General features: G+C 43.2%; 1 protein-coding gene across 1 annotated transcript; it reads left to right on the top strand.

Moving 5' to 3' along the window:
* The first annotated feature begins 5,004 nt into the window (after nt 1-5,004).
* Nucleotides 5,005-23,568, top strand: serpine3 (serpin family E member 3). The gene is made up of 9 exons (XM_033033505.1): nt 5,005-5,475; nt 8,568-8,814; nt 9,324-9,355; nt 9,621-9,818; nt 14,225-14,423; nt 15,377-15,477; nt 19,685-19,771; nt 22,359-22,442; nt 22,943-23,568. Exons 1-9 carry the CDS (start codon nt 5,220-5,222, stop codon nt 22,984-22,986), a joined length of 1,248 nt encoding a protein of 415 aa, XP_032889396.1. The 5' UTR covers nt 5,005-5,219; the 3' UTR covers nt 22,987-23,568.
* Nucleotides 23,569-23,651: the final 83 nt, after the last annotated feature.

Here is a 23,651-nt window from a genome sequence, read left to right as displayed (position 1 = left end):
GTGGCTTTAAAGGGATGCCACTTACAGAAGGGACTTCACTGTGTGATATAGCAGTGAGATGTGGATAGGCTCGGATAGAACTCAGGTGTCCAGTAATGTTGAACTCAACGCTGCACGGAAATCTTCCAAGTAGATAAAATTAAAATTAATTGGAAAAAAACCTGCTGGAAATATTCCGCAGGTCGGTTTGCGTCTGTGGAAATAGAGACAAACGTGAACATTTCAGGGCAATGACCCTTCCACAGATGCTGTCTTCCTTACTGGGTATTTTTTAGTTTCACGCGATTTTCTTTCTCGTATTATGAATAAATGTCAGTATGTGATCTAAATCAAATAAATGTCAGAACATGGTTCAAAACGGTAGCGCTGATGCTTCGGGTGTAAGCAGTGCGACGCCGGACCAGTATCAAAGGACAAATGTCACACGCAGTTCGATAAAAATGCTGGAGTAACTCAGCGGGTGTGAGGCAGCATCTATGGAGCGAAGGAATAGGTGACGTTTCGGGTCGAGACCCTTCTTCAGACTGATGTCTTAAACAATGTCACACGCAGGATATTCAACGACTTTTAAAGTAGACCGTGGGATCTAGGAATTGGTGAATACAGCGTGGGAGGGAGAGGGGCAGGGTGAGAGGGAGGGAGAGAAGGAGAGAGCAGGAGGGGAGAGAGATAGAGAGAGGGAGAGAGGGAGAGAGGGGGTGGGGGACGTGGGATAGACAGCAAGGCTTTTACATTGGTCGGTATGCAGTAGTGAATTTGAGTGAAAGATGTTTTGAGGGATTTGGGGATTAGGTCGTGGCTGTGACGTGATGTCCCCTTTTTCCTCGCCTGGTTTTGTATATAAGAGCCGCTTGTAAGGATCCGGGGAGAGTGGTACTGGCAGCGCCGACAGCCGAGACTGCAAACCTGCCGCGGTCACAGGCAGAGTCTCATGACTTCTCTCAGGAGGGCATGAGAGAGGGCGCAAGATAGTTGGGGAAGAGGGGAAAAAAAGGCAAAAGAAACCAGGAAGAAACCAGCAGGTAATTAATCTAAAATGATAAACACAAGAGGTTGCAGACGCCGGGATCTTGAGCAAAGATCAAACTGCAGGTGGAACTCAGCGGGTCAGGCAGCATCTGTGGAGGGAAATGGACAGAGGTCGGAATCCTACAAGAGTAAATAAATTAACATGTTTTGGCGCATCCAGGCGGCTATTTTATTTAAAGAATTGCAGGGAATCATATGCATATTTCAATTACTAAAGTGGGTAAAATGATGAATAAGCAGAGTTGAAGGTGGGGTGATGGCAGCAAAAGCTGAGAGATGAGATAAGATGAAAGATGAGATGCGGTGAGATCAGGTGGGCACATTAACACTGCAAACTAAGGTCCAAAGATCTTCTCTGGAATGATAGAATGACTACTGAAAGCATTCAGCGGACAGACAGTGTCGGTGGAAAGAAAAAACTGTTTCAATTTCTGTATAAGATTCTTCAAACTGGAACGGTAACACCGTCCCGCTTTTCACGGGTGCCTCTGAGAGTTTCCAGCATTTGTAGCTTATATTTCATATTTCCAGCATCTGCAATTTTCTGAGCTTCAATAAGTAAGGATAAAGAGGCAGTCGGTGTGAAATAAAGATTCACAAGAAAGGAAGGAGTTAGTTATGAGAAATTATGGAAAAGTCTGGACCATTGCCACAAGAACACGTCAGTTTTCTCTTCTCAGGCTCATAAGAGGATTTGAGAGCAGATGATACTTCCAGGTGCCACAAACTTCAAGACAGTTTTTAAAATATAGGTACTGCAGCAGAAGCTTCTCTCCACCAGGGGGCAGTTAAGGTGTAAGACTCCCAATTTCACAAGTAGGCTTGGGAGGTTTCAGGGGGAAGCTGGGTGACCATTAGAGGAAAATGGACCAAAGGCTTTGGTGAGATTTTTTTTTAAGGTGGGGGGGGGGGGGGGGGGGGGGGGGGGGAGTGGGGGGGGGGTTGCTAGTGTGAAAATAAAATATTGATGCTGTCTGAGGGAGAGTTGTTCCAGTCCAATCAACAGGCTGAGGAGGGAAGTCACCTGAAAACAGAATGCAAACATAAGGAAATAAATTTATACAAACATCAACTGTGACAATTAACAAACTGATTTGTTTTTAAATATATGGGGTTGTAGTTATTTCCCAAGAAATCATTGCTCTTTGGGAAGTCGAATATAAGGTGAAAATCAATGGTTAATGGCATTGTTACAGAGGCTCTTGGAGTCTACAGTCCCCCAGAAGCAGCAACAGAAGTGGATAGAATGGTTTTGGTGGGTTTACTGGCAGAGGAGATTAGTGGCATCTTGTTCAGCATGGACATTGTGGTTTGGAAGGGGTCTGTTCCTGTGCTGCACTGTTCTATGTTGAGAAGTTGCCTGCAAGCCTAACACGTTGCTTTCCCCCCTCATTTCTTATCCAATAATTTGCGTGGAGCTTACTTACACCAAATCATCCAGGTGCGAATTGTCTTCAACTCACAGAAACCCTTCTCAGCTCACTAGCGTAACCTGGCCCCGTGTCAAATAACAGCTTTCCTGAAAAGACAAGTTAACATTTGATTCTAGCATGGGCAGGATTGCAGGGGTCTATTCTTGATGTTTGTAAAGCAATTTTGTTTACCAAAAAGTTTTAAAAAATTCTCCTTAATGTATTTTCCGCATAATGGTTTTGCGGCTTCAGATCGGTTGTAGTTAAAAATAATCACACTTACATAAAATTAGTAAGCATAAGGGAAAGCTTGTTGCATTTTAAGAAGGAATAGTAAAAGAGAGTTGCAGGGAAGAATTATTATGATTTCCTTGGGTCTGATTGTTTGTGTTTGAAATGTTCCAGGATGTGATGATGAGATTTTAGAAATGTTGGCTCAAGTTATTTTAGAAATATTAACATGTAAAACATGAGAATCACTTTGTCTGTAGTACATCAAGGACATTCTTAGACATACTAACAGTAGTGTAATATTGATCAGGTCATTTGATCAGAGAGGCAGCATTGTACCATTCAAAATTAAACAGGATAAGGTGCTTAGTTGGAATTACAAATCAGTGCACAACCGTTACAAAGCCCAGTAAGCTTAGCTAAAGAGCAAATGAAGTGAAGGCACCAAGATAAGGTTGCTAAATGTGCAGATGACACAAAGATAGACAAGGGGGAAACTAGGGTAGGTTGTGGGAGCTCAAAGATTTGGCAAAAGGAGTGGAATGTGGGAGATTACAAAAACATCTATTTTGACAGGACTTTAAAAAAAAGCATATTGGCTAAATAGAGTCATAGAGTGACCTAGCATGGAAACAAGCCCGTCGGCCCAACTTGCCCAAACCAGCCAACATGTCCCAGCTACACTAGCTCCATCTGTTCCGTTTGGTCCATAAACCCTCCAAATCTGTCCTATCCATGTACCTGTCTGTTTCTTAAATGTTGGGATAATCCTTGCCTCAACTACTTCCTCAGGCAGCTTGTTCCATACACCCACCATCCTTTGTGTGAAAAAATTATCCCTCAGATTCCTATTAAATCTTTTCCACCTTAAACCTATGCCCTCTGGTCCTTGATTCACCTACTCTGGGCAAGAGACTATGTGCATCTACTCGATCTATTCCTTGCATGATTTTATACCCCTCAATAAGATCACCCCTCATCCTTCTGTGCTCCAAGCAATAGAATCCAGGCCTACTCAACCTCTCCCTAAAGCTCAGACCCTCTTGCCCTGGCAACATCCTTGTAAATCTTCTCTGTACCCTTTCCAGCTCGACAACATATTTTCTATAACATGGTGCCCAGAACTGAACACAATACCATTGGCCTTACCAATGTTTTATACAACTGCAAATTGACCTCGCAACTTCTATACTTAATGATGACATACTGCAGAGATCTGAGACGCAGATGGGATCAAAATGTCTGAGTGCTTGATCTGTAAAAGGCAGGCAAGTAATTAGAATTATTAGAGCACTATAGAATTGTCACCTTGTCATCTCTGGCCTTTGTCCACCTATCTGCCAATTAACCGCTGTCACCTGTGTCCACCTATCACCGACCTGCTTTGTCAAGTCCCCACCTCGCTTGCAGCTTCCTTTCTCCGACTACAATCAGTCTAAGGGTCCCGAACCGAATCCATGTCCTCCAGAGATGTTGCTAGACCCGTTGAGTTCATCCAGCAGTGTGTGATATTTGCTGAAGATTCCAACATCTGCAGTCCCTGTGTCTACAGAACACTATCATATATTGCTTCAAAAATTGAATTAAAAAGGAGCTATATATTGGGGATTAGTGTGACCACATCTGGAATACTGTGTAAAGTACTGTTTTCCTTACTTAAGGAAAGATTTTAATGTTGGAAGCAATTCAGAGAGGGTGTACTAGACTAATATCACAAATGGAAAGGTTGTTATAAAATTAAGAGTTGAAATAAGGGAAGGTTTGTATTCAGTAAAGTTCAAAGGGGGACATGAAATATAAGATCATGATGGGATTTGACAGGGTGGATTTGGAGATAATGTTTCCAGTTTTGGGAGAATCAAGGACTAAAGGTTGGTGTTTTAAAATGTAAAGCAAAGATGAAGAGATATTGTTTTGTCTTTCAAGTTTGTATGGCTTTGGAACTCTTTTCCTCCAACGGTAGTGAAAAGAGTCTTTAATTTTTTTTAAAGTAGAGGCAGTTTAGACTGTAGCCTTCCATCACAGTGAGGAATGTGGGGAATCCACTGTGGTGGATGTTAATGTTAACTTTTATATAGTTGTATGTCTTGTTGTTTTTTTTTAGTGTGGCTGCATGGTAATTCACATATCACTGTACCTTAATTGGCACACGTGATAATAAAAGAGCTTTGAAACTTTTGAAGAGGAAGTGCTCCCTCTCCTGGCCAACTTCATCAACAGCACGGGGACATTGTTATTATCGCTGCAGGAACCTTATATTGCCTGTCGCGTTTTTGTGTAACGGTGACCGAGTTGCAAACGTCATCAATCTAGTCAAAAGAATTATGCAAATACCTTAACAAATATATCGCATTATGCATATATCGCATATATGGACCTTATGGCCACATTTATACTTTAGTTGTGTTAAATAATGTGTTGTGCACTCGCTGCAAAGCTGAAGACGAGCAATGTTTTGTTTGTTTCCCCCACCTCATTTGCCTGCATCTTATAGGCACTGCGCCTCATCGAGGCAGAGTCGAAGCTCGCTACAGCCGCCACATTATCATGCGTCCCCCCTCGATCCTCAGTTTACTACTGCACTTGCAGTTAACGTGGGAGAGCAGTGCTTTCCAGGACTTCATCAGGCAACGGAACACAGAGTTCGCTCTCAACCTTTACCAGCAGTTTACTGACGCTGAAGAGAAGAGCAACCTCATCATATCGCCAGCGGGTGTCACGTTTGCATTGGGGCTACTGCAATTGGGAGCCAAAGGAGAGACTTCCGCGCAGCTGGAGAATGCCCTGGGATACACTGTACACGGTACTGGTGAATATAATCTGTAACAATGCCCTGGGATACACTGTACACGGTACTGGTGAATATAATCTGCCAGGGGATACGCTGTACATGGTGCTGGTGAATGGCAATAATGCTCTGGGATATACAATGCGTGGTACTGGAGAATGTGCCCCTGAACAATGCCCTGGGATATAATGTACATGGTAATAGTGAATGTATCCTGGAGAATGTCCCGGTCTTTGTGGCCAACTTGTCCAAGCCGACCAACATGCCCCATCTGCACTAATCCCATTTGCCTGCTCTAGGCACATACCCCTCTATACCTATCCTATACATGTATCTGTCTAAATATTTCTTAAACGTTGCGATAGTGCCTGCCTCAACTATCTCCTGCGGCAGCTTGATCCACACACCCACCAACCCTTGTGTAAAAAAAAGTTCCCTCACCCCACCCAGGTTCACACTAAATCTTTCCTTTTGATATACCGTAGGCGGTACTGGTGAATATTGTTAATTATATTGCACGGTTAATTGTTGATTTTACTAAATGCAAATTAAGTGCATCAAGATAAAAATGTCACCAAAGATAACACAAAATGCTGGAGTAACTCAACGGAACAGGCAGCATCCCCGGATAGAAGGAATGGGTGACGTTTCGGGTCATAGAATAGAATAGTTTCTTTATTGTCATTGTAACATGAACCATGTACAACGAAATTGTAAAATGTCAGCCAGTCAGTGCACCATTCAAACATTTCTAAAAGCTAACGATACATACAAGGTAAAATATTTAAAAAGATAAACAACTAAAATAAATATCATAAAAATAGCACGCATAAACACCCAGCCCTACATCCTTCTGTCGATTTCACAGTCTCTTAGTATGTATTGCCCCTGCGTTCCTTAGCGGCTACATTTAGTGCCTTTATAGCAGTGGGGTAAAAACTGTTTTTAAGTCTGTTTGTCCTTGTCCTTGTAGATCTGTACCGTCTGCCTGACGTTAACAGTTCAAACAGGGAGTGTCCGGGGTGGGAAATGTCCTTTATAATACTCTGGGATTTTTTGATGCAGCGGGAACTGTGTAAGTCCTCCAAGGTAAGGAGAGGGCATCCGACAATCCTCTGGGCGTTGTCAATGGCCCTCTGGAGCGCTTTCCTCTGAGCCGCTGTGCAGCTGGTGTACCATACGCATACACAGTATGTTAGGAGGCTCTCCATGGAGCACCGATAAAAGGACAGCAGCAGTCTCTGAGTGATGTTATTCTCCCTGAGCACCCTCAGGAAGTGCAGTCTCTGCTGGACCTTTTTCAGCAGCGCAGAGGTGTTCACGCTCCACGTCAGGTCCTCCTCAATATGGATTCCCAGGAAGCGGAAATCCGCCACCCTCTCCACACAGTCCCCTCTGATAATTAATGGTACCATGTCCGTTTTATTCTTCCTGAAGTCTATTATTATCTCCTTGGTCTTTAAGGTGTTAAGGAGCAGGTTATTTTCTCCACACCACACTGTCAGCTGCTCCACCTCACCCCGGTAGGCGTACTCGTCCCCCCCGGAGATGAGTCCCACCACCGTAGTGTCATCCGCAAATAAGGAATAGGAGTAGAATTAGGCCATTCTGCCCATCAAGTCTACGCCATTCAATCATGGCTGATCTCTCTCCCTCCCAATCCCATTCTCCTGTCTTCTCACCATAACCTCTGACACCTGTACTAATCAAGAATCTATCTCTCTCTGCTTTAAAAATATCCACTGGATTGCCCTCTACAGCCTTCTGTGGCAAAGAACTCCACAGATTCACCACCCTGACTAAATACATTTCTCCTCATCTCCTTCCTAAAAGAACGTCCTTTAATTCTGAGGCTATGACCTCTAGTTCTAGACTCTCCCACTAGTGGAAACATCCTCTCCACATCCACTCTATCCAAGCCTTTCACTATTCTATATGTTTCAATGAGGTCCCTTCTCATTCTTCTAAACGACTGCTCATTCCTGGAATCATTTTTGTAAACCTCCTCTGGACCCTCTCCCGAGTCAGCACATCCTGACGCAGATATGGTGCCTAAAATTGCTCACAATATTCCAATTGCGGCCATACCGGCGCCTTTTTGAGCCTCAGCATTACATCCCTGTTTTTGTATACAGGCCCCCTTGAAATAAAAGATAGAATTTAGTTTGCTTTCTTTACTATCGATTCGACTTGCCGATTAACTATTTGGGAATCGTGTACCAGCACTCCCACGTCCCTTTGCACCTCCGATTTCTGGATTCCCATCCCATTTAGAAAATAGTCTACGCCTTTATCCCTACTACCAAAATGCAAGATTCCACACTTTGCTACACTCTTTTCCATCTGCCACGGTCCTCTCTATCCACTCTCCCAACCTGTCCAAGCCCTTCTGCAGAGTCCCTGCTTTCTCAACACTACCTGGTCGAGAGTCGAGACCCTTCTTCAAACTGAGCCAAGGGAGAAGGAGACATCGAGATGATGTGAAAACGAGACATCAAAGGGGATGTGGATCAAGGAAATGTAGGATAGATCGTTATTAGCTAGGAAAAGGTACCAACGAAGCATACAGATACAATTTAATCAAGGGGGTAGTCACTAGGAAACTAGGAAGGGGGAGGGACGGTGAGAGAGGGAAAGCAAGGATTACTTGAAGTTAGAGAAGTCAATATTCATACTGTTGGTGTGTAAGCTGCCCAAGTGAAATACGAGGTGCTGTTCGCATTCCTTCGTCAAACTGTGAGCGCTTTCTACTGCCGCTACCATTTTTAAATGTTTAGGTGAAGGGGCGCGTACAGGGACCCCGCCAACCAATTTGAGGAGACAGGTTGGGGAGCTGCACGGAAACAACCCAAGTGATTCGGAGCCAGAACCCTGGTCCCCGGGCAGTCCAGACCTGAAATGATACAATTTCTTGAGTTGGCGCAAACATTATACAACTGGATCAAATAGTTGGGCATGACGACAGTAGCTTATTCTAAAAGTTTTCATGGTTTTACACTGAATGTCCAGTTTTAATTATAAAGCAAATGAATATTTATTTCAACTAATGTAAGATTTGTTACATCAGTTTCACAAGGCATGCAATAACTATTATTAACGCTTATCAGATTCGCGAGTTCAACATTTGTTACAATCGACCTACGGGGCTCTGACGAACTCCAGCCATAGTCCAAACATCCACCTGGCGTGTGGCCTCTTCGTGGAATCCGGCATCCAGCTCTCTCCCAAATTTTCGGAGGACACGGCCATCTGGGTAAACGGGAGCTTGCAGCGGGTGAACTTCGGCAACCCCAATGAAACGACCACGCTGATAAACAAGTGGGTTGGCACCAGGAGTCGAGGTAACCAGCACTAGCGCACATCTGTGAAACAACGAAGCGCGTTCTTTCAGTAGGTCGTGTAGGGAGAACTCAGTCTCATATATTCCAACCAGAATGGTGAAGGAACATTATCCAGAAACAGTCGCGTGTACATCGGGTCTTTACAACCTTACAGCTCCTCAGAGGTTTACATGCAACAAATATTAAAGAGCTCATGGTGGGAAATTTTATAGCTTCTGATCTGTCCCCACCTTATTCCTGAAACCGCGTTGAAAAAATGTGACCGTATCCTGAGCGTTTTTAAGTAGTTAGTTGGATATTGGCCAAAACACCCTCGCTCTTAAAAATAGTGATACGGAATATTTTATATGCCGCAAGGGGAGAGGAGCGTTGGTTCAATTTAACTTCCCTTAGGCAAACTTAAGATCTATTAAGAACAGAATTAATCTAATCATGTTCTAAATTATACTTCTTTGGAATTCGAATTAATTTATTGTTCCAATGTAGTTACGTTTCAGTTTAAATTATTCTTTTCACTTTCAGTGCGTTTTACGAAAAACTGGGTGTTGTGGGAAGTTGGTTTATGGGTGTTGTAGCGGTAATAAAGAATCAAAATATATTAAACAGTGTATATATAAAGTAACAGAGTAATAATCAAAACTCCTAATATCCCAAATAACAAATTGTATAACATTTCAAATCAATTGCATGAGTTACGTTTTTGTGCCGTTGTGTTCTCTATGCCATTAGTTATACTCTTTAACATAACAAACCTATTTCAATGGAAAAACACAAATGCTTGCGAGTCAAAATAGTACAATTATTTGATTATCTTCACAGGTGAAATACAAAATGTAATATCTCAGCCAATAGAAGATTCATCGCCAGCGCAGATTGCTGTTATCAGCACTATGCACTTCAAAAGCAAGTGGCAGAATCCCTTTTCACTCTCAGAGACGCAGCATTTCAAATTTACCAAAGCAGACGGATCTGTCATTAAAGTACCAATGATGTATCAAGTATCAGAAGTAAATTATGGTAAGTGGCATAGGCCATGCGCGTATAGTGCTTGCTCGGCACCATTGGTAATCATGAAAGTACAAGCTCAAAATAAGAATTTCAACTAGAAATGGAAATGGAAAGCAGGTATCAGTGCCCATGATAGAGTTTGTAAAAAAAAAAATTGGTTAATGTCCTGCGAGAAAGATTGACTAGCAATGCTTATCTTGAGTTAGATAGAGCTCTTAAAGATAGCGGAGTCAGGGGATACAGGGAGAAGGCAGGAACGGGGTACTGATTGTGGATGATCAACCATGATCACAGTGAACGGCGGTGCCCAATCCTCTTGCTTCCCGCTGATCTTTGCTACCTTGTACTTCTTCGCTTTAATGTTTAAACTGTCCCTGACGTCCCTTGTCAGCATTGGTCGCCCCTTTCTACCCTTGGAATCTTTCTTCCTCCTAGGAATGAACTGATCCTGCACCTTCTGTATTATTCCTAGAAACACCTGCCATTTTTGTTCCACTGTCATCCCTGCTTGTGTATCTTTCCAGTCAACTTTGGCCAGCTCCTCCCTCATCGCCCCATAGTCCCCTTTATTCAACTGCAACACTGACACCTCCAATCTACCCTTCTCCCTCTCCAATAGTAGATTAAACCTGACCATGTTGTGGTCACTGCTTCCTAATGGCTCATTAACCTCGAGGTCCTTTTTCAAATCCGGTTCATTACATAACACTAAATCCAGAATTGCCTTCTCCCTGGTAGGCTCCAATACAAGCTGTTCTAAGAATCCATCGCAAAGGCACTCTACAAAGTCCCTTTCTTGGGGTTCAGTACCAACCTGATTTTCCCAGTCTACCTGCATGTTGAAATCTCCCATAACAACCACAGCATTACTTTTGCTACATGCCAATTTTAACTCCTGATTCAACTTGCGCCCTATGTCCAGGCTACTGTTTGGGGGCCTGTAGATTACTCCCATTAGGGTCTTTTTACCCTTACAATTCCTTAGTTCTATCCATACTGACTCCACATCTCCTGTTTCAATGTCAGCCCTTGCAAGGGACTGAATTTCATTCCTCACCAACAGGGCAATCCCACCCCCTCTGCCCACCTGTCTGTCTTTTCGATAGGAGGTATACCCTTGAATATTCAGTTCCCAGCCCTGGCCCTCTTGCAGCCATGTCTCTGTAATTCCCACAACCTCATACTTGCTAGTTTCTAACTGAGCCTCAAGCTCGTCCACTTTATTCCTTACACTTTGCGCATTCATATACAGCACTTTGACCTCCGTATTCACTTCCCCCCTCGAACCGCTCGCAATTGGCCCTGACCTTACTCTGTTGTCCATTCTCGAGCTTTCCTTCCCATTAATTCGAGAATCTTTTGTAATTTTTCCTGTAGTCACTTCCCCTTCAACTCCATCTTTATACTCCCAATTTGTCAACCCCCCCCCCCCCCCACTATTTAGTTTAAAACCACATGTGTAGCCCTAGCAAACCTGCCTGCCAGAATGTCGGTCCCCCTCCAGTTAATGTGTAACCCGTCCCTTTTGTACATGTCATCCCTACCCCAGAAGAGATCCCAGTGGTCAATAAATCTAAATCCTTGCTCCATGCTCCAGCCCCTCAGCCACACATTGAGATCCCCTATCTCCCTGTTCCTGTCCTCACTAGCATGAGGTACTGGAAGCAATTCAGAGATAACCATCCTAGAAGTCCGGCATTTCAGTCTTCCTCCCAACTCTCTGAAGTCACAATGGAGAACCTCCTTCCTCTTCTTCCGCATGTCGTTTGTGCCTACGTGCACAACTACTGCCGGCTGTTCATCTTCTCTCTCGAGGATGCTCTGAATTCGGCTCATGACATCCTGAACCCTGGCACCAGGGAGGCAATAGACCATCCTCGCATCTCGCCTGCCGCCACAGAATCTCCTGTCCGCTCCTCGGACAATGTAGTCACCCACCACTAGGGCTCTGCCCGACGTCGGTCTCGCCGGTCGAGTCCCATCTCCAGGATTGGAGCCACCGACGTGTCCGCCGCACGGACTGGAAACATCGTCTCCCCAGACAGTTCCCAAGAGGGCGAACCTGTTTTCATTAGGCACAGCCACCTGGGTCTCCTGCACTCCACGATTTCCACCCTTTCTCTCCGTCACACACCTTGGTTCTTCCTGTATCCTGGGCGTGACTACCTCACTTTAGGTCCTGTGCAGGAAACTTTCGTTTTCGGGATGGTCCTGAGTTCATCCAGCTGCTTCTCCAGTGCCCCAACACGGTCCTTTAGGAGCTGAAGCTGAGCGCACTTGCCACAGTTGTAGCAGCCAGAGGCTCCATCTGTGTCCCTGGGCTCCCACATTCTGCAAGACTCACACTGTATCATCTGCCCCCACGTATTCACCGCGCTCCGTCCTCTCGAGCTTTATGCGTAGCCTCCTCTCCTCAGCCTCCTCGCCAAAGACTCTCGAGCCAAAGACTCACACTTTACTCGCAAGGCACTTCCTTCATAAGGCTGCTCCCTCACTGCCGCTCCCTAAGAACCGGATGCTGGTTTAAACTGAAGATTTAGCCTCACTCTGACAATGGAGGAGACCGACGACAGAAATGTCTGTGTAGGAATGGGAAGGAGAATTAAAGTGTCCAGCAAACGGGAGATTGGGTTGGTTCACGCGGGCTGAACGAAGGTTCCGCGAAACGATCGCCCAGTCTGCGTTTGGACTCGCCAATGTATGAATCCACATCTTGAACAACGTATACAGTAGATGAGGTTGGAGGAGGTACAAGTGAACCTCTGCCTAACCTGAAAGGACTGTCGGGGTCCCTGGACAGAGTCAAGGGAGGAGGTATAGCGACAGGTGTTACATCTTCTGCGGTTGCAGGGTGAGGTACCTGGGGAGGGGGTGGTTTGGGTGGGAAGGGTTGTTAACCAGGGAATTGCAGAGGGAATGGTCTCTGCGAAAGGCAGAAAGGGGTGAAGATGGGAAAATGTGGCGAGTGGTGGGATCCCGTTAGAGGTGGCGGAAATTTCGAAGGATTATGTGTTGTATGCGACGACTGATGGGATGGAAGGTAAGGACTAGGGGGACCATCTCTGTTATGACTAGGGGGAGGGGGAGTAAGGGTAGAGCTGCGGGGTACCGAAGAGACACCAGTGAGGACCTCATCTATGATGGGAGATGGGAACCCCCATTCCCTAAATAATGAGGACCTCGGATGTTCTAGTATGGAACACCTCATCTAGGGTGCAGATGCGGTGTAGATGGAAGAATTGGGAGTAGGGAATAGAGTCTTTGCAGGAAGCAGTGTGGGAAGAAAAATAGTCGAGATAGTTGTGGGAGTCAGTGGGTCAATAGTTGTGGGAGTCAGACGTTAGTCAATAGTCTATTTCTTGTGATGGAGACTGTGAGATCAACAAAGGGGAGGGAGGTGTCGGAGATGGTCCTAGTAAATTTGAGTGCAGGATGAAAATTGGTGGTGAAGTTGATGAAGTCAATGCAAAGTGTTTGTTACAGCAGAAAAATAAGCTTAGTTAAAAAAAATAAGGAAGACATTTCTAAAATGCAAGTGATGTTGCAGGTAGGGCTATCGCTATGGATTTTGCACACATTCTCCCTGATTGCATGGGTTTATCAACATCTTAACAACATGCTTATAGGTTAACTTGCCACAGTAAATTACCAAGTATAGGTGGGTGGTTGGAAAAGTAGGGGAAGTATTACTTCACGCAAGACACAATAGATTACAGGGAAATGAGATTGCCTGAGTTGAACAAGAACGTGCTCTGCCCATCAAATCTTTTGAAATTTTGATTGAAGAACAGCGTGCAACAAAAGTTGAAATGACAATTAAAGTGATACAACTCAATTAAATTGTGATAATCTGATTAAAAGACTTATCACTAACTTTCCCTTTCAAACCTGCCTCCCAAATTCTTTGACCAAATTTTCTTGAAAGCCCATTTATTATTTTCCAATCCAATATTTTACTGAAAGGCTAATTTAAACACTCTTAAAAGGCCACAAATGCAATTGGAGTGACTATCTGCACAATTGGTAGTTCTGAGCATCTTCACCTAACTTATTAACTTCACCATTCCAAGAAAATATTAAAACCCAAAAGTCTCTCAAAATTAGCCTGGGACAAATGTCCCAATTGGTTCTGTGATTCATCCAACTCTGCCGCTTTGCAGACTTGCTCCCTGTGCAGACCATTCTAATCTCAGACCTTTGCCAAGCTGCAGTGAAAACCATTTGAGCTCCAGATTTCCAAGGGTAAATTTTATCAGACCTATTTTCGAAGTAGACTGAGAAAGAAATACATACAATTGTGAGACCTCTCCCTCATTCTCCCAGATAATAAAAACAATGAATATAACTTGAATAAGAGATTCTTAAAAACAAGGTTATTTATTCTGATATTTATTTCTTCCCCATCTAAATTGAAGGCCAGATCAAGACCGGAGGTAATCAGAGATTTATTATAGTTGAACTCAGCTATCTGGAGCACACAGTAAGCATGTTTATCATCATTCCCAGTGAAAGAAAACAAGGCCTCTCTTATGTAGAGCCACACATCACAGCTCAAACTCTTTCAACGTGGGCAAAAAGTATGAGAAGAATGAAAATGGAAGTTTTCTTACCCAGGTAAGTTTGGCCCTTGTAGACATAGAGGTACATATACAAATACATTGGTCAATGTAATGTTTTAGTAACACATTAGTTAAATAAAACATTGACCATGGAACAACACCACAATTCAAACAATTACCCCACGGCTGAAAATAATAACTTTAGCTGGAGTTTCCATGCAAAGGGGAGTATGAATCCTAAGTCCAGGAGTTTGGAGATAAGTTTGGTTAGAATTATGGTGTTGAAGGCAGATATGAAGTCAAATGAATGGGAGTCTGATGTTGGTGTCCTTTATGTCCAGATGAGGTGGGCTAGGCAAATGGCATCTGCCATTTACCTGATGCAGTGGTAGGCAAATTGCTGGAGATCACAATTGTCTGCGAGGCTGGGATTGATGTGTCCCATGGCCAATTACTCTATGCATTTCATGATAGCCATGAAGGCACGCAACTCTGCTTCTCTTTGCCACTGGGATTATATTGGTTGTCTTGAAGCTGGGGGGGACCTCAGAATGGAGCAGGAAGTAGTGGAAGGAGCGGGACTGCATAGATTCTAAGGCCATGACTGGGAAACTGTCTGAGCCAGTAGTGAGATGTTCTCAATGGTGAGAGTTGGTTCATCAGAAGGAAAATATTTAAGGGGTGGAATATCTTGGTTTTCCCACTCCAGGAAGGAATGTCCACAAATACTTGAATAGTGGGAAGTCATTAGAATGAACAATGAAACGTCATCTGACCGAAAATGGCTGTGCACATTCATACACTAACATTGCCACTTCGTGACTTAGTATTTAACAAATACACAAGGGTAACTTTGCTAATTCACTAAACTGAAGACTGGCAAGTACAGAATATCCTCACTTTACACACTCACCTGGATTCACTTTACATTGAAAATGATTTTGGACTACTCAGTGCCGCAGTTGTAGAACATCAAACTGATTGCATCTTATCACACTTAATATTTAGGTTTAAAGTGCAAAGTAAATTCAACCTCAAGACGGTGCTATCAACTTTGGGTATCACTGATCTTTTCAGTCCTACTAAAGCAGACTTCAGAGGAATTTCTGGTAAGCAGCACTCTAATCCTAACTAGGGTGGATTATGGCTATAAATAACATTGTAATACAATAGGCAATAGGTGCAGGAGTAGGCCATTCGGCCCTTCAAGCATTTGAATATTTAAAATACATTTTAATATTCCTACTTGATCTTCACTTAAAGCATTTTAGATCTTTCTATTTAAATATTATTTATGCAGTGAAATTACTTAATTGCTATGCGAGAAAAGTGGCAGATATAACCATATAACAATTACAGCACGGAAACAGGCCATCTCGACCCTTCTAGTCCGTGCCGAACACATAATCTCCCCTAGTCCCATATACCTGCGCTCAGACCATAACCCTCCATTCCTTTCCCATCCATATAACTATCCAATTTATTTTTAAATGATAAAAACGAACCTGCCTCCACCACCTTCACTGGAAGCTCATTCCGCACAGCTACCACTCTCTGAGTAAAGAAGTTCCCCCTCATGTTACCCCTAAACTTCAGTCCCTTAATTCTCAAGTCATGTCCCCTTGTTTGAATCTTCCCTACTCTCAGTGGGAAAAGCTTTTCCACGTCAACTCTGTCTATCCCTCTCATCATTTTAAAAACCTCTATCAAGTCCCCCCTTAACCTTCTGCGCTCCAAAGAATAAAGCCCTAACTTGTTCAACCTTTCTCTGTAACTTAGTTGCTGAAACCCAGGCAACATTCTAGTAAATCTCCTCTGTACTCTCTCTATTTTGTTGACATCCTTCCTATAATTAGGCGACCAAAATTGTACACCATACTCCAGAATTGGCCTCACCAATGCCTTGTACAATTTTAACATTACATCCCAACTTCTATACTCAATGCTCTGATTTATAAAGGCCAGCACACCAAAAGCTTTCTTTACCACCCTATCTACATGAGATTCCACTTTCAGGGAACTGTGCACAGTTATTCCCAGATCCCTCTGTTCACCTACATTCTTCAATTCCCTACCATTTACCATGTACGTCCTATTTTGATTTGTCCTGCCAAGATGTAGCACCTCACACTTATCAGCATTAAACTCCATCCGCCATCTTTCAGTCCACTCTTCCAACTGGCATAAATCTCTCTGTAGACTTTGAAACTCTACTTCATTACACGCAACCCCACCTATCTTAGTATCATCTGCATACTTACTAATCCAATTTACCACACCATCGTCCAGATCATTGATGTACATGACAAACAACAGTGGACCCAACACAGATCCCTGTGGCACCCCACTCGTCACTGGCCTCCAACTTGACAAACAACCATCCACCATTACTCTCTGGCATCTCCCATTCAGCCACTGTTGAATCCATCTTGCTACTCCACCATTAATACCCAACCATTGAACCTTCTTAACCAACCTTCCATGAGGAACCTTGTCAAAGGCCTTACTGAAGTCCATATACACAACATCCACTGCTTTACCCTCATCAATTTCCCGAGTAACATCTTCAAAAAATTCAAGAAGATTAGTTAAACATGACCTTCCAGGCACAAATCCATGTTGACTGTTCCTAATCAGACCCTGTTTATCCAGATGCTTATATATATTATCTCTAAGTATTCTTTCCATTAATTTGCCCACCACTGACGTCAAACTAACAGGTCTATAATTGCTAGGTTTACTCTTAGACCCCTTTTTAAACAATGGAACAACATGCGCAGTACGCCAATCCTCCGGCACTATTCCCGTTTCTAATGACATTTGAAATATTTCTGCCATAGCCCCTGCTATTTCTACACTAACTTCCCTCAATGTCCTAGGGAATATCCTGTCCGGACCTGGAGACTTATCCACTTTTATATTTCTCAAAAGTGTCAGTACTTCCTCTTCTTTGATCCTCATAGTTTCCATAGCTACTCTACTTGTTTCCCTTACCTCACATAATTCAATATCCTTCTCCTTGGTGAATACCGAAGAAAAGAAACTGTTCAATATCTCCCCCATCTCTTTTGGCTCTGCAGATAGTTGGCCACTCTGACTCTCTAATGGACCAATTTTATCCCTCGTTATCCTTTTGCTATTAATATAGCGGTAGAAACCCTTCGGATTTACTTTTACCTTACTTGCCAAAGCAACCTCATATCTTCTTTTAGCTTTTCTAATTTCTTTCTTAAGATTCTTTTTACATTCTTTATACTCCTCAAGCACCTCATTTACTCCATGCTGCCTATAACTGTTGTAGATCTCCCTCTTTTTCCGAACCAAGTGTCCAATTTCCCTTGAAAACCATGGCTCTTTACAATTTTTACGATTTCCTTTCAACCGAACAGGGACATAAAGATTCTGTACTCTTAAAATTTCACCTTTAAATGTACTCCATTTCTCTTCCACATCTTTCCCATAAAACAAACTGTCCCAATTTACTCCTTTTAAATCCTTTCGCATCTCCTCAAAGTTAGCCTTTCTCCAATCAAAAATCTCAACCCTAGGTCCAGTTTTGTCCCTCTCCATAATTATATTGAAACTAATGGTATTGTGATCACTGGACCCGAACTGTTCCCCAACGCATACCTCTGCCACCTGACCCATCTCATTTCCTAACAGGAGGTCCAGTACCGCCCCTTCTCTAGTAGGTACTTCTATGTATTGTTGCAAAAAACTATCCTGCACACATTTTACAAACTCCAACCCATCCAGCCCATTTACAGAATGTGTTTCCCAGTCTATGTGTGGAAAATTGAAATCTCCCACAATCACTACCTTGTGCTTACTACTAATATCTGCAATCTCCTTACATATTTGCTCTTCCAATTCTCGCTCCCCATTTGGCGGTCTATAATACACCCCTATAAGTGTTGCTACCCCTTTCCCATTTCTCAGTTCCACCCAAATAGCCTCCCTAGACGAGCCCTCTAATCTATCCTGCCAAAGCACTGCTGTAATATCTTCCCTGATAAGCAATGCAACACCTCCACCTCTTGCCCCTCCAATTCTATCACACCTGAAGCAACGAAATCCTGGAATATTTAGTTTCCAATCACAGCCCTCCTGTAACCATGTTTCACTGATCGCCACAACATCATACTTCCAGGTGTCAATCCAGGCTCTAAGTTCATCCACTTTTCTTACAATGCTCCTAGCATTAAAATACACACATTTAAGAAACCCACCCTCTCTTATTCTCTGATTATTTTCTTTTTCTTCTCTCTCCCCTACATTTTGGGTCAGAGTGGTATCATTCTCTGCCCCCTGCTTCACACACTGACTGCTAGCTTTCCCAATTTGAGTCCCTCCCCCCAACCATACTAGTTTAAAGTCTCCCCAGTAGCCTTTGCAAATCTCCCCGCCAGGATATTGGTCCCCCTTGAGTTCAAGTGCAACCCGTCCTTTCTGTACAGGTCGCACCTTCCCCAAAAGAGGTCCCAATGATCCAGAAACTTGAATCCATACCCACTGCACCAGTCCCTCATCCACGTATTTATCCTCCACCTCGCTCCATTCCTACTCTCACTGTCGCGTGGCACAGGCAGTAATCCTGAGATTGTTACCTTTCCAGTCCTTCTCCTTAACTCTCTACCTAACTCCCTAAATTCTTCTTTCAGGACCTCTTCTCTTTTTTTACCTATGTCGTTGGTACCTATATGCACCACAACCTCAGGCTCCTCTCCCTCCCATTTCAGGATTTCTTGGACACGTTCAGACACATCCCTGACCCTGGCACCAGGGAGGCAAACTACCATCCGGGACTCCTGTCTGCGTCCACAGAATCGCCTATCCGACCCCCTGACTATAGAGTCCCCTATTACAATTGCCCTGCCCTTCTTTTCCTTACCCTTCTGAGCAACCGGACCGGTCTTTGTGCCAGAGGCCCGGCCGCTGTCGCTGCCCCCAGGTAGGCTGTCTCCCCCACCCTTACTCAAGCATGAGTACTTATTTTCAAGGTGTACAGCCACCGGGGTACTCACCAGTCCCTGCCTCTGCCCGTTGACCTTCCTAACTGTGACCCAGTTTTCTGTCTCCCGTGGTCTTGGAGTGACCACCTCCCTGTAACTCCTTTCTATGACCTCCTCGCTCTCCCTGAGCAGACAGAGGTCATCGAGTTGCTGTTCCAGGTTCCTGACACGGTCCCTTAGGAGCCCCATCTCGACGCACCTTGCGCATTAATTTGTTTCTAATAAATAGCCAATAATCCTCTATTTTAAATGCAATTGTGATTTTCAATGCTAAGTAATAACTGACAATGGTTCATAATTTTAGAGCATGAAAAACTATTTGTTTCTGAAGCTATTCATGAAGCAAGAATAGAAGTAACAGAAGATGGCACTGAAGCTGCAGCTGCGACAGGTATTTATTGTTGTGAATCCGTATTTCCCGGCAATGAAGACGCACCCCCAATTTAAGTAGCTACATTTTGAAAAAAGGATGGCGGGACAGGATCAAGGGTTTGGTTTAATCCAGGGGTCTGCAACATCACCTGCATGCACCGGGACTGCCTGCAGTTCCCAGGTCGCCTGTAAGGAGGGAGGGGGAGGGGGAGTGGGAGGGGGAGAGGGAGAGGGAGAGGGAGAATCGTTCTTCAGGTTACTGTACTGAGGGATAGCCAAGTCTATATTTCTTGGCTAACAACCTAACCTTCGGCCTCCAAGACGCAGGTAAAATTTTGTGCCTTATTTTGGGGTAAAAAATAGCGTCTTCATTGCGGGGAAATAAGTTAGCTCTTCCAATGTAACTTTGAGAACAAGAGCTCTCAGATGTGCAGAAATAAATACCAATTAGTTTGCCTTGCACTAGAATAGAGATTCAAGAGAGTTTATTGTCATGTGTCCCAGATAGGACAATGACATTCTTGCTTTGCTTCAGCACAACAGAATATGGTAGGCATGAATACAGAACAGATTAGTGTGTCCATATACCATTATATAAATATATACACACATGAACAAATAAACAGATAAAGTGCAAATAAACAGATAATGAGCTATTAATGTTCAGAGTTTTGTTTGAGTTGAGTTTAATAGCCTGATGCCTGTGGGAAAGAAGCTACTCCTGAACCTGGACGTTGCAGTCTTCAGGCTCCTGTACCTTCTACCTGAAGGTAGCGGGGAGATGAGTGTGTGGCCAGGATGATGTGGGTCCTCGATGATGCTGCCAGCCTTTTTGAGGCAGCGACTGCGATAGATCCCCTCGATGGTAGTGAGGTCAGAGCCGATGATGGACTGGGCAGTGTTTACTACTTTTTGTAGTCTTTTTCGCTCCTGGGCACTCAAGTTGCCGAACCAAGCCACGATGCAACCGGTCAGCATGCTCTCTACTGAGCACCTGTCGAAGTTAGAGAGTCCTCCGTGACATACCGACTCTCCGTAATCTTCTCAGGAAGTAGAGGAGCTGATGTGCTTTCTTTATAATAACATCAGTGTTCTCGGACAAGGAGAGATCTTCAGAGATGTGCCTGCCCAGGAATTTGAAGCTCTTGACCCTTTCCACCATCGACCCGTTGATATAAACGGGACTGTGGGTTCCCATCTACCCCTTCCAAAGTCCACAATCAGTTCCTTGGTTTTGCTGGTGTTGAGGGCCAGGTTATTGTGCTGGTACCATTTGGTCAGTCGGTCGATCTCACTTCTCAGAAGTAACAAAGGTTCATGGTTTTCTGTACACCACCTATCTTACACACCACCTATCTTAGTATCACCTGCATACTTACGAAACCAATTTACCACACCATCATCCAGATCATTGATGTATATGACAAACAACAGTGGACCCAACACAGATCCCTGAGGCACCCCACTAGTCACCGGCCTCCAACCTGACAAACAGTTATCCACCATTACTCTCTGGTATCTCCCATTCAGCCACTGTTGAATGCATCTTGCTAATCCACTATTAATACAATTGAACCTTCTTAACCAACCTTCCATGTGGAACCTTGTCAAAGGCCTTAATGAAGTTCATATAGACAACATCCACCACTTTACCCTCATCAATTTACCTAGTAACCTCTTCAAAAATTTCAAGAAGATTAGTCAAACATGACCTTCCAGGCACAAATCCATGTTGACTGTTCCTAATCAGACCCTAGATCCAGATGATTATATATATTATCTCTAAGTATCCTTTCCATTAATTTCCCCACCACTGACGTCAAACTAACAGGTCTATAATTGCTAGGTTTACTCTTAGAACCCTTTTTAAACAATGGAACAATATGCGCAGTACTCCAATCCTCCGGCACCATTCCCTTTTCTAATGACATTTGAAATATTTCTGTCATAGCCCCTGCTATTTCTACACTAACTTCCCTCAATGTCCTAGGATCCTCGATGTATATCCTGTCAGGATCTGGAGGCTTATCCACTTTTTCATAAGTGTCAGTGCTTCCTCTTCTTTGATCCTCATAGTTTCTATAGCTACCCTACTCGTTTCCCTTACCTCACATAATTCAATATCCTTCTCCTTGGTGAATACCGAAGATAATAAATTGTTTAATATCTCCCCCATCTCTTTTGGCTCTGCAGATGGCTGTCCACTCTGACTCTCTAATGGACCAATTTTATCCCTCGTTACCCTTTCGCTATTAATATAGCTGTAGAAACCCTTTGGGTTTACTTTCACCTTACTTGCCAAAGCAACCTCATATCTTTTAGCTTTTCTAATTTCTTTCTTAAGATTCTTTTTACATTCTTTATACTCCTCCAGCACCTCATTTACTCCATGCTGCCTATTATTATTGTAGATCCCTCTCTTTTTCCGAACCGTGTCCAATTTCCCTTGAAAAACATGGCTCTTTCCAATTATTACTCTTTCCTTTCAACCGAACAGGGACATAAAGATTCTGTACTCTTAAAATTTCACCTTTAAATGTCCATTTCTCTAAAACAATTCTATTTTTTAGTTCTGCCCATTTTAATTTTATTCCATTTTATTTCAGCCATGTTTCTAATGAAAAGATCCCGGGCACTTGTATTTAAGGCTGACAGGCCATTTTTCTTTCTACTGCGCCATCTCAACACAGGTAATGCGATGTTGATGTGTTTCCTTTTCATATACTGCTTTTCGTATGAAGCAGTTGCTGTTCAAATTACAGTGCATTATGTTTCACCATCTTCCATTAATCTTTTAAGCTCACATGATAAAGAATCCAAGCTTAACACGTCCCTCATTCCTGGTCGAGAACATGCATGTCATCCCTGCATCTTTTCAAAGTCTTTTCCAATGTTTAGTGCACAGAATTGAAAACCATGCTCCGAGGTTTAACCAGTGAATTGCTTTATATGATTTGGAGCATAATCCTTCATGCTTTCGCTAATTACCTACATCTTGCATTGGTCGTAATTTGATTTGCAATTGATCATTTGCAATGAATATTGCTCAAAAATAACACTTATAGACAAGTTACGAACAGCAGCACATTATGCAGCAATTTTACTGTACAGGCATTGAATTTTTACCCTGCAGAACTTGATGAACACAATACAAAAATGTCATGTTAACATGAGCCATTTAATTCCACAGGAACAATAGTTTTCATGGGTCGTGTGATGGATCCGCTTGAATAAAAACATTACAAAAGGTTATCGGGGACAGTCTCTTCAATGAATCACTAAACCAAGGCACTGTCCGCTCTCTCAGGTGGATGCAAAAGATTTCATGGCACTATTTTGAAGTCTAGCCGAGAAAGTATCTCCAGAGTTCTGACCACCATCCATCCCTTCACCAGTATCGCTAAAATAAACCATTCCATCTGCTGTTTGTCGGAACCCGGCATGCAAGTTGCAGTGCATCTGACATTGGACTATAAAGTAGATAACCGGCTTGAAATAACTGTGGGATGTCCTGAAAGGTGTTATAAAATTGATACCTCTGTAGAATTTTAAGGTATGAATTAAGCAATAAGTACTTTGCACATTCCAGGAAATATTATGATGTTGAAATACCTACTTACTTTGTCAATTTAAAGACAGGCATCTGGTCGAGATATTACATACCATACATATCACTTGATATATAAACTCAGTGAAAGTGTTGTATAGTTTAATGCTAAAAGTATCAAACATCTCTGTGCAGCATAACATTTTCTTGCTTCTTGTTGAGTCAAAGCACTATTCACACACAAGTAGCAAATATGCCTTAAATAATTCACCAAATGTTTATATTTAAGCAGTGCATCACTTCCTCCTACCTACAATCCACTTTAAACATTCAGACTTACCTGGTATAAAAG

This window comes from Amblyraja radiata, chromosome 14, assembly GCF_010909765.2.
Source record: "Amblyraja radiata isolate CabotCenter1 chromosome 14, sAmbRad1.1.pri, whole genome shotgun sequence".
Classification (NCBI taxonomy): Eukaryota; Metazoa; Chordata; class Chondrichthyes; order Rajiformes; family Rajidae; genus Amblyraja; species Amblyraja radiata.
The sequence above is the reverse complement of the archived record's forward strand: the minus strand, read 5'-3'. Positions and strand labels throughout refer to the sequence as shown.

Excerpts from the sequence above, each read along its gene's own strand:
- serpine3 (XM_033033505.1), top strand. The coding sequence starts at position 5,220 with ATGCGTCCCCCCTCGATCCTCAGTTTACTACTGCACTTGCAGTTAACG. Across the intron at positions 9,356-9,620 it reads AAAACTGGGTGTTGTGGGAA|GTGAAATACAAAATGTAATA; the intron begins GTTGGTTTATGG and ends TTATCTTCACAG. Across the intron at positions 9,819-14,224 it reads AGTATCAGAAGTAAATTATG|GCCAGATCAAGACCGGAGGT; the intron begins GTAAGTGGCATA and ends TCTAAATTGAAG.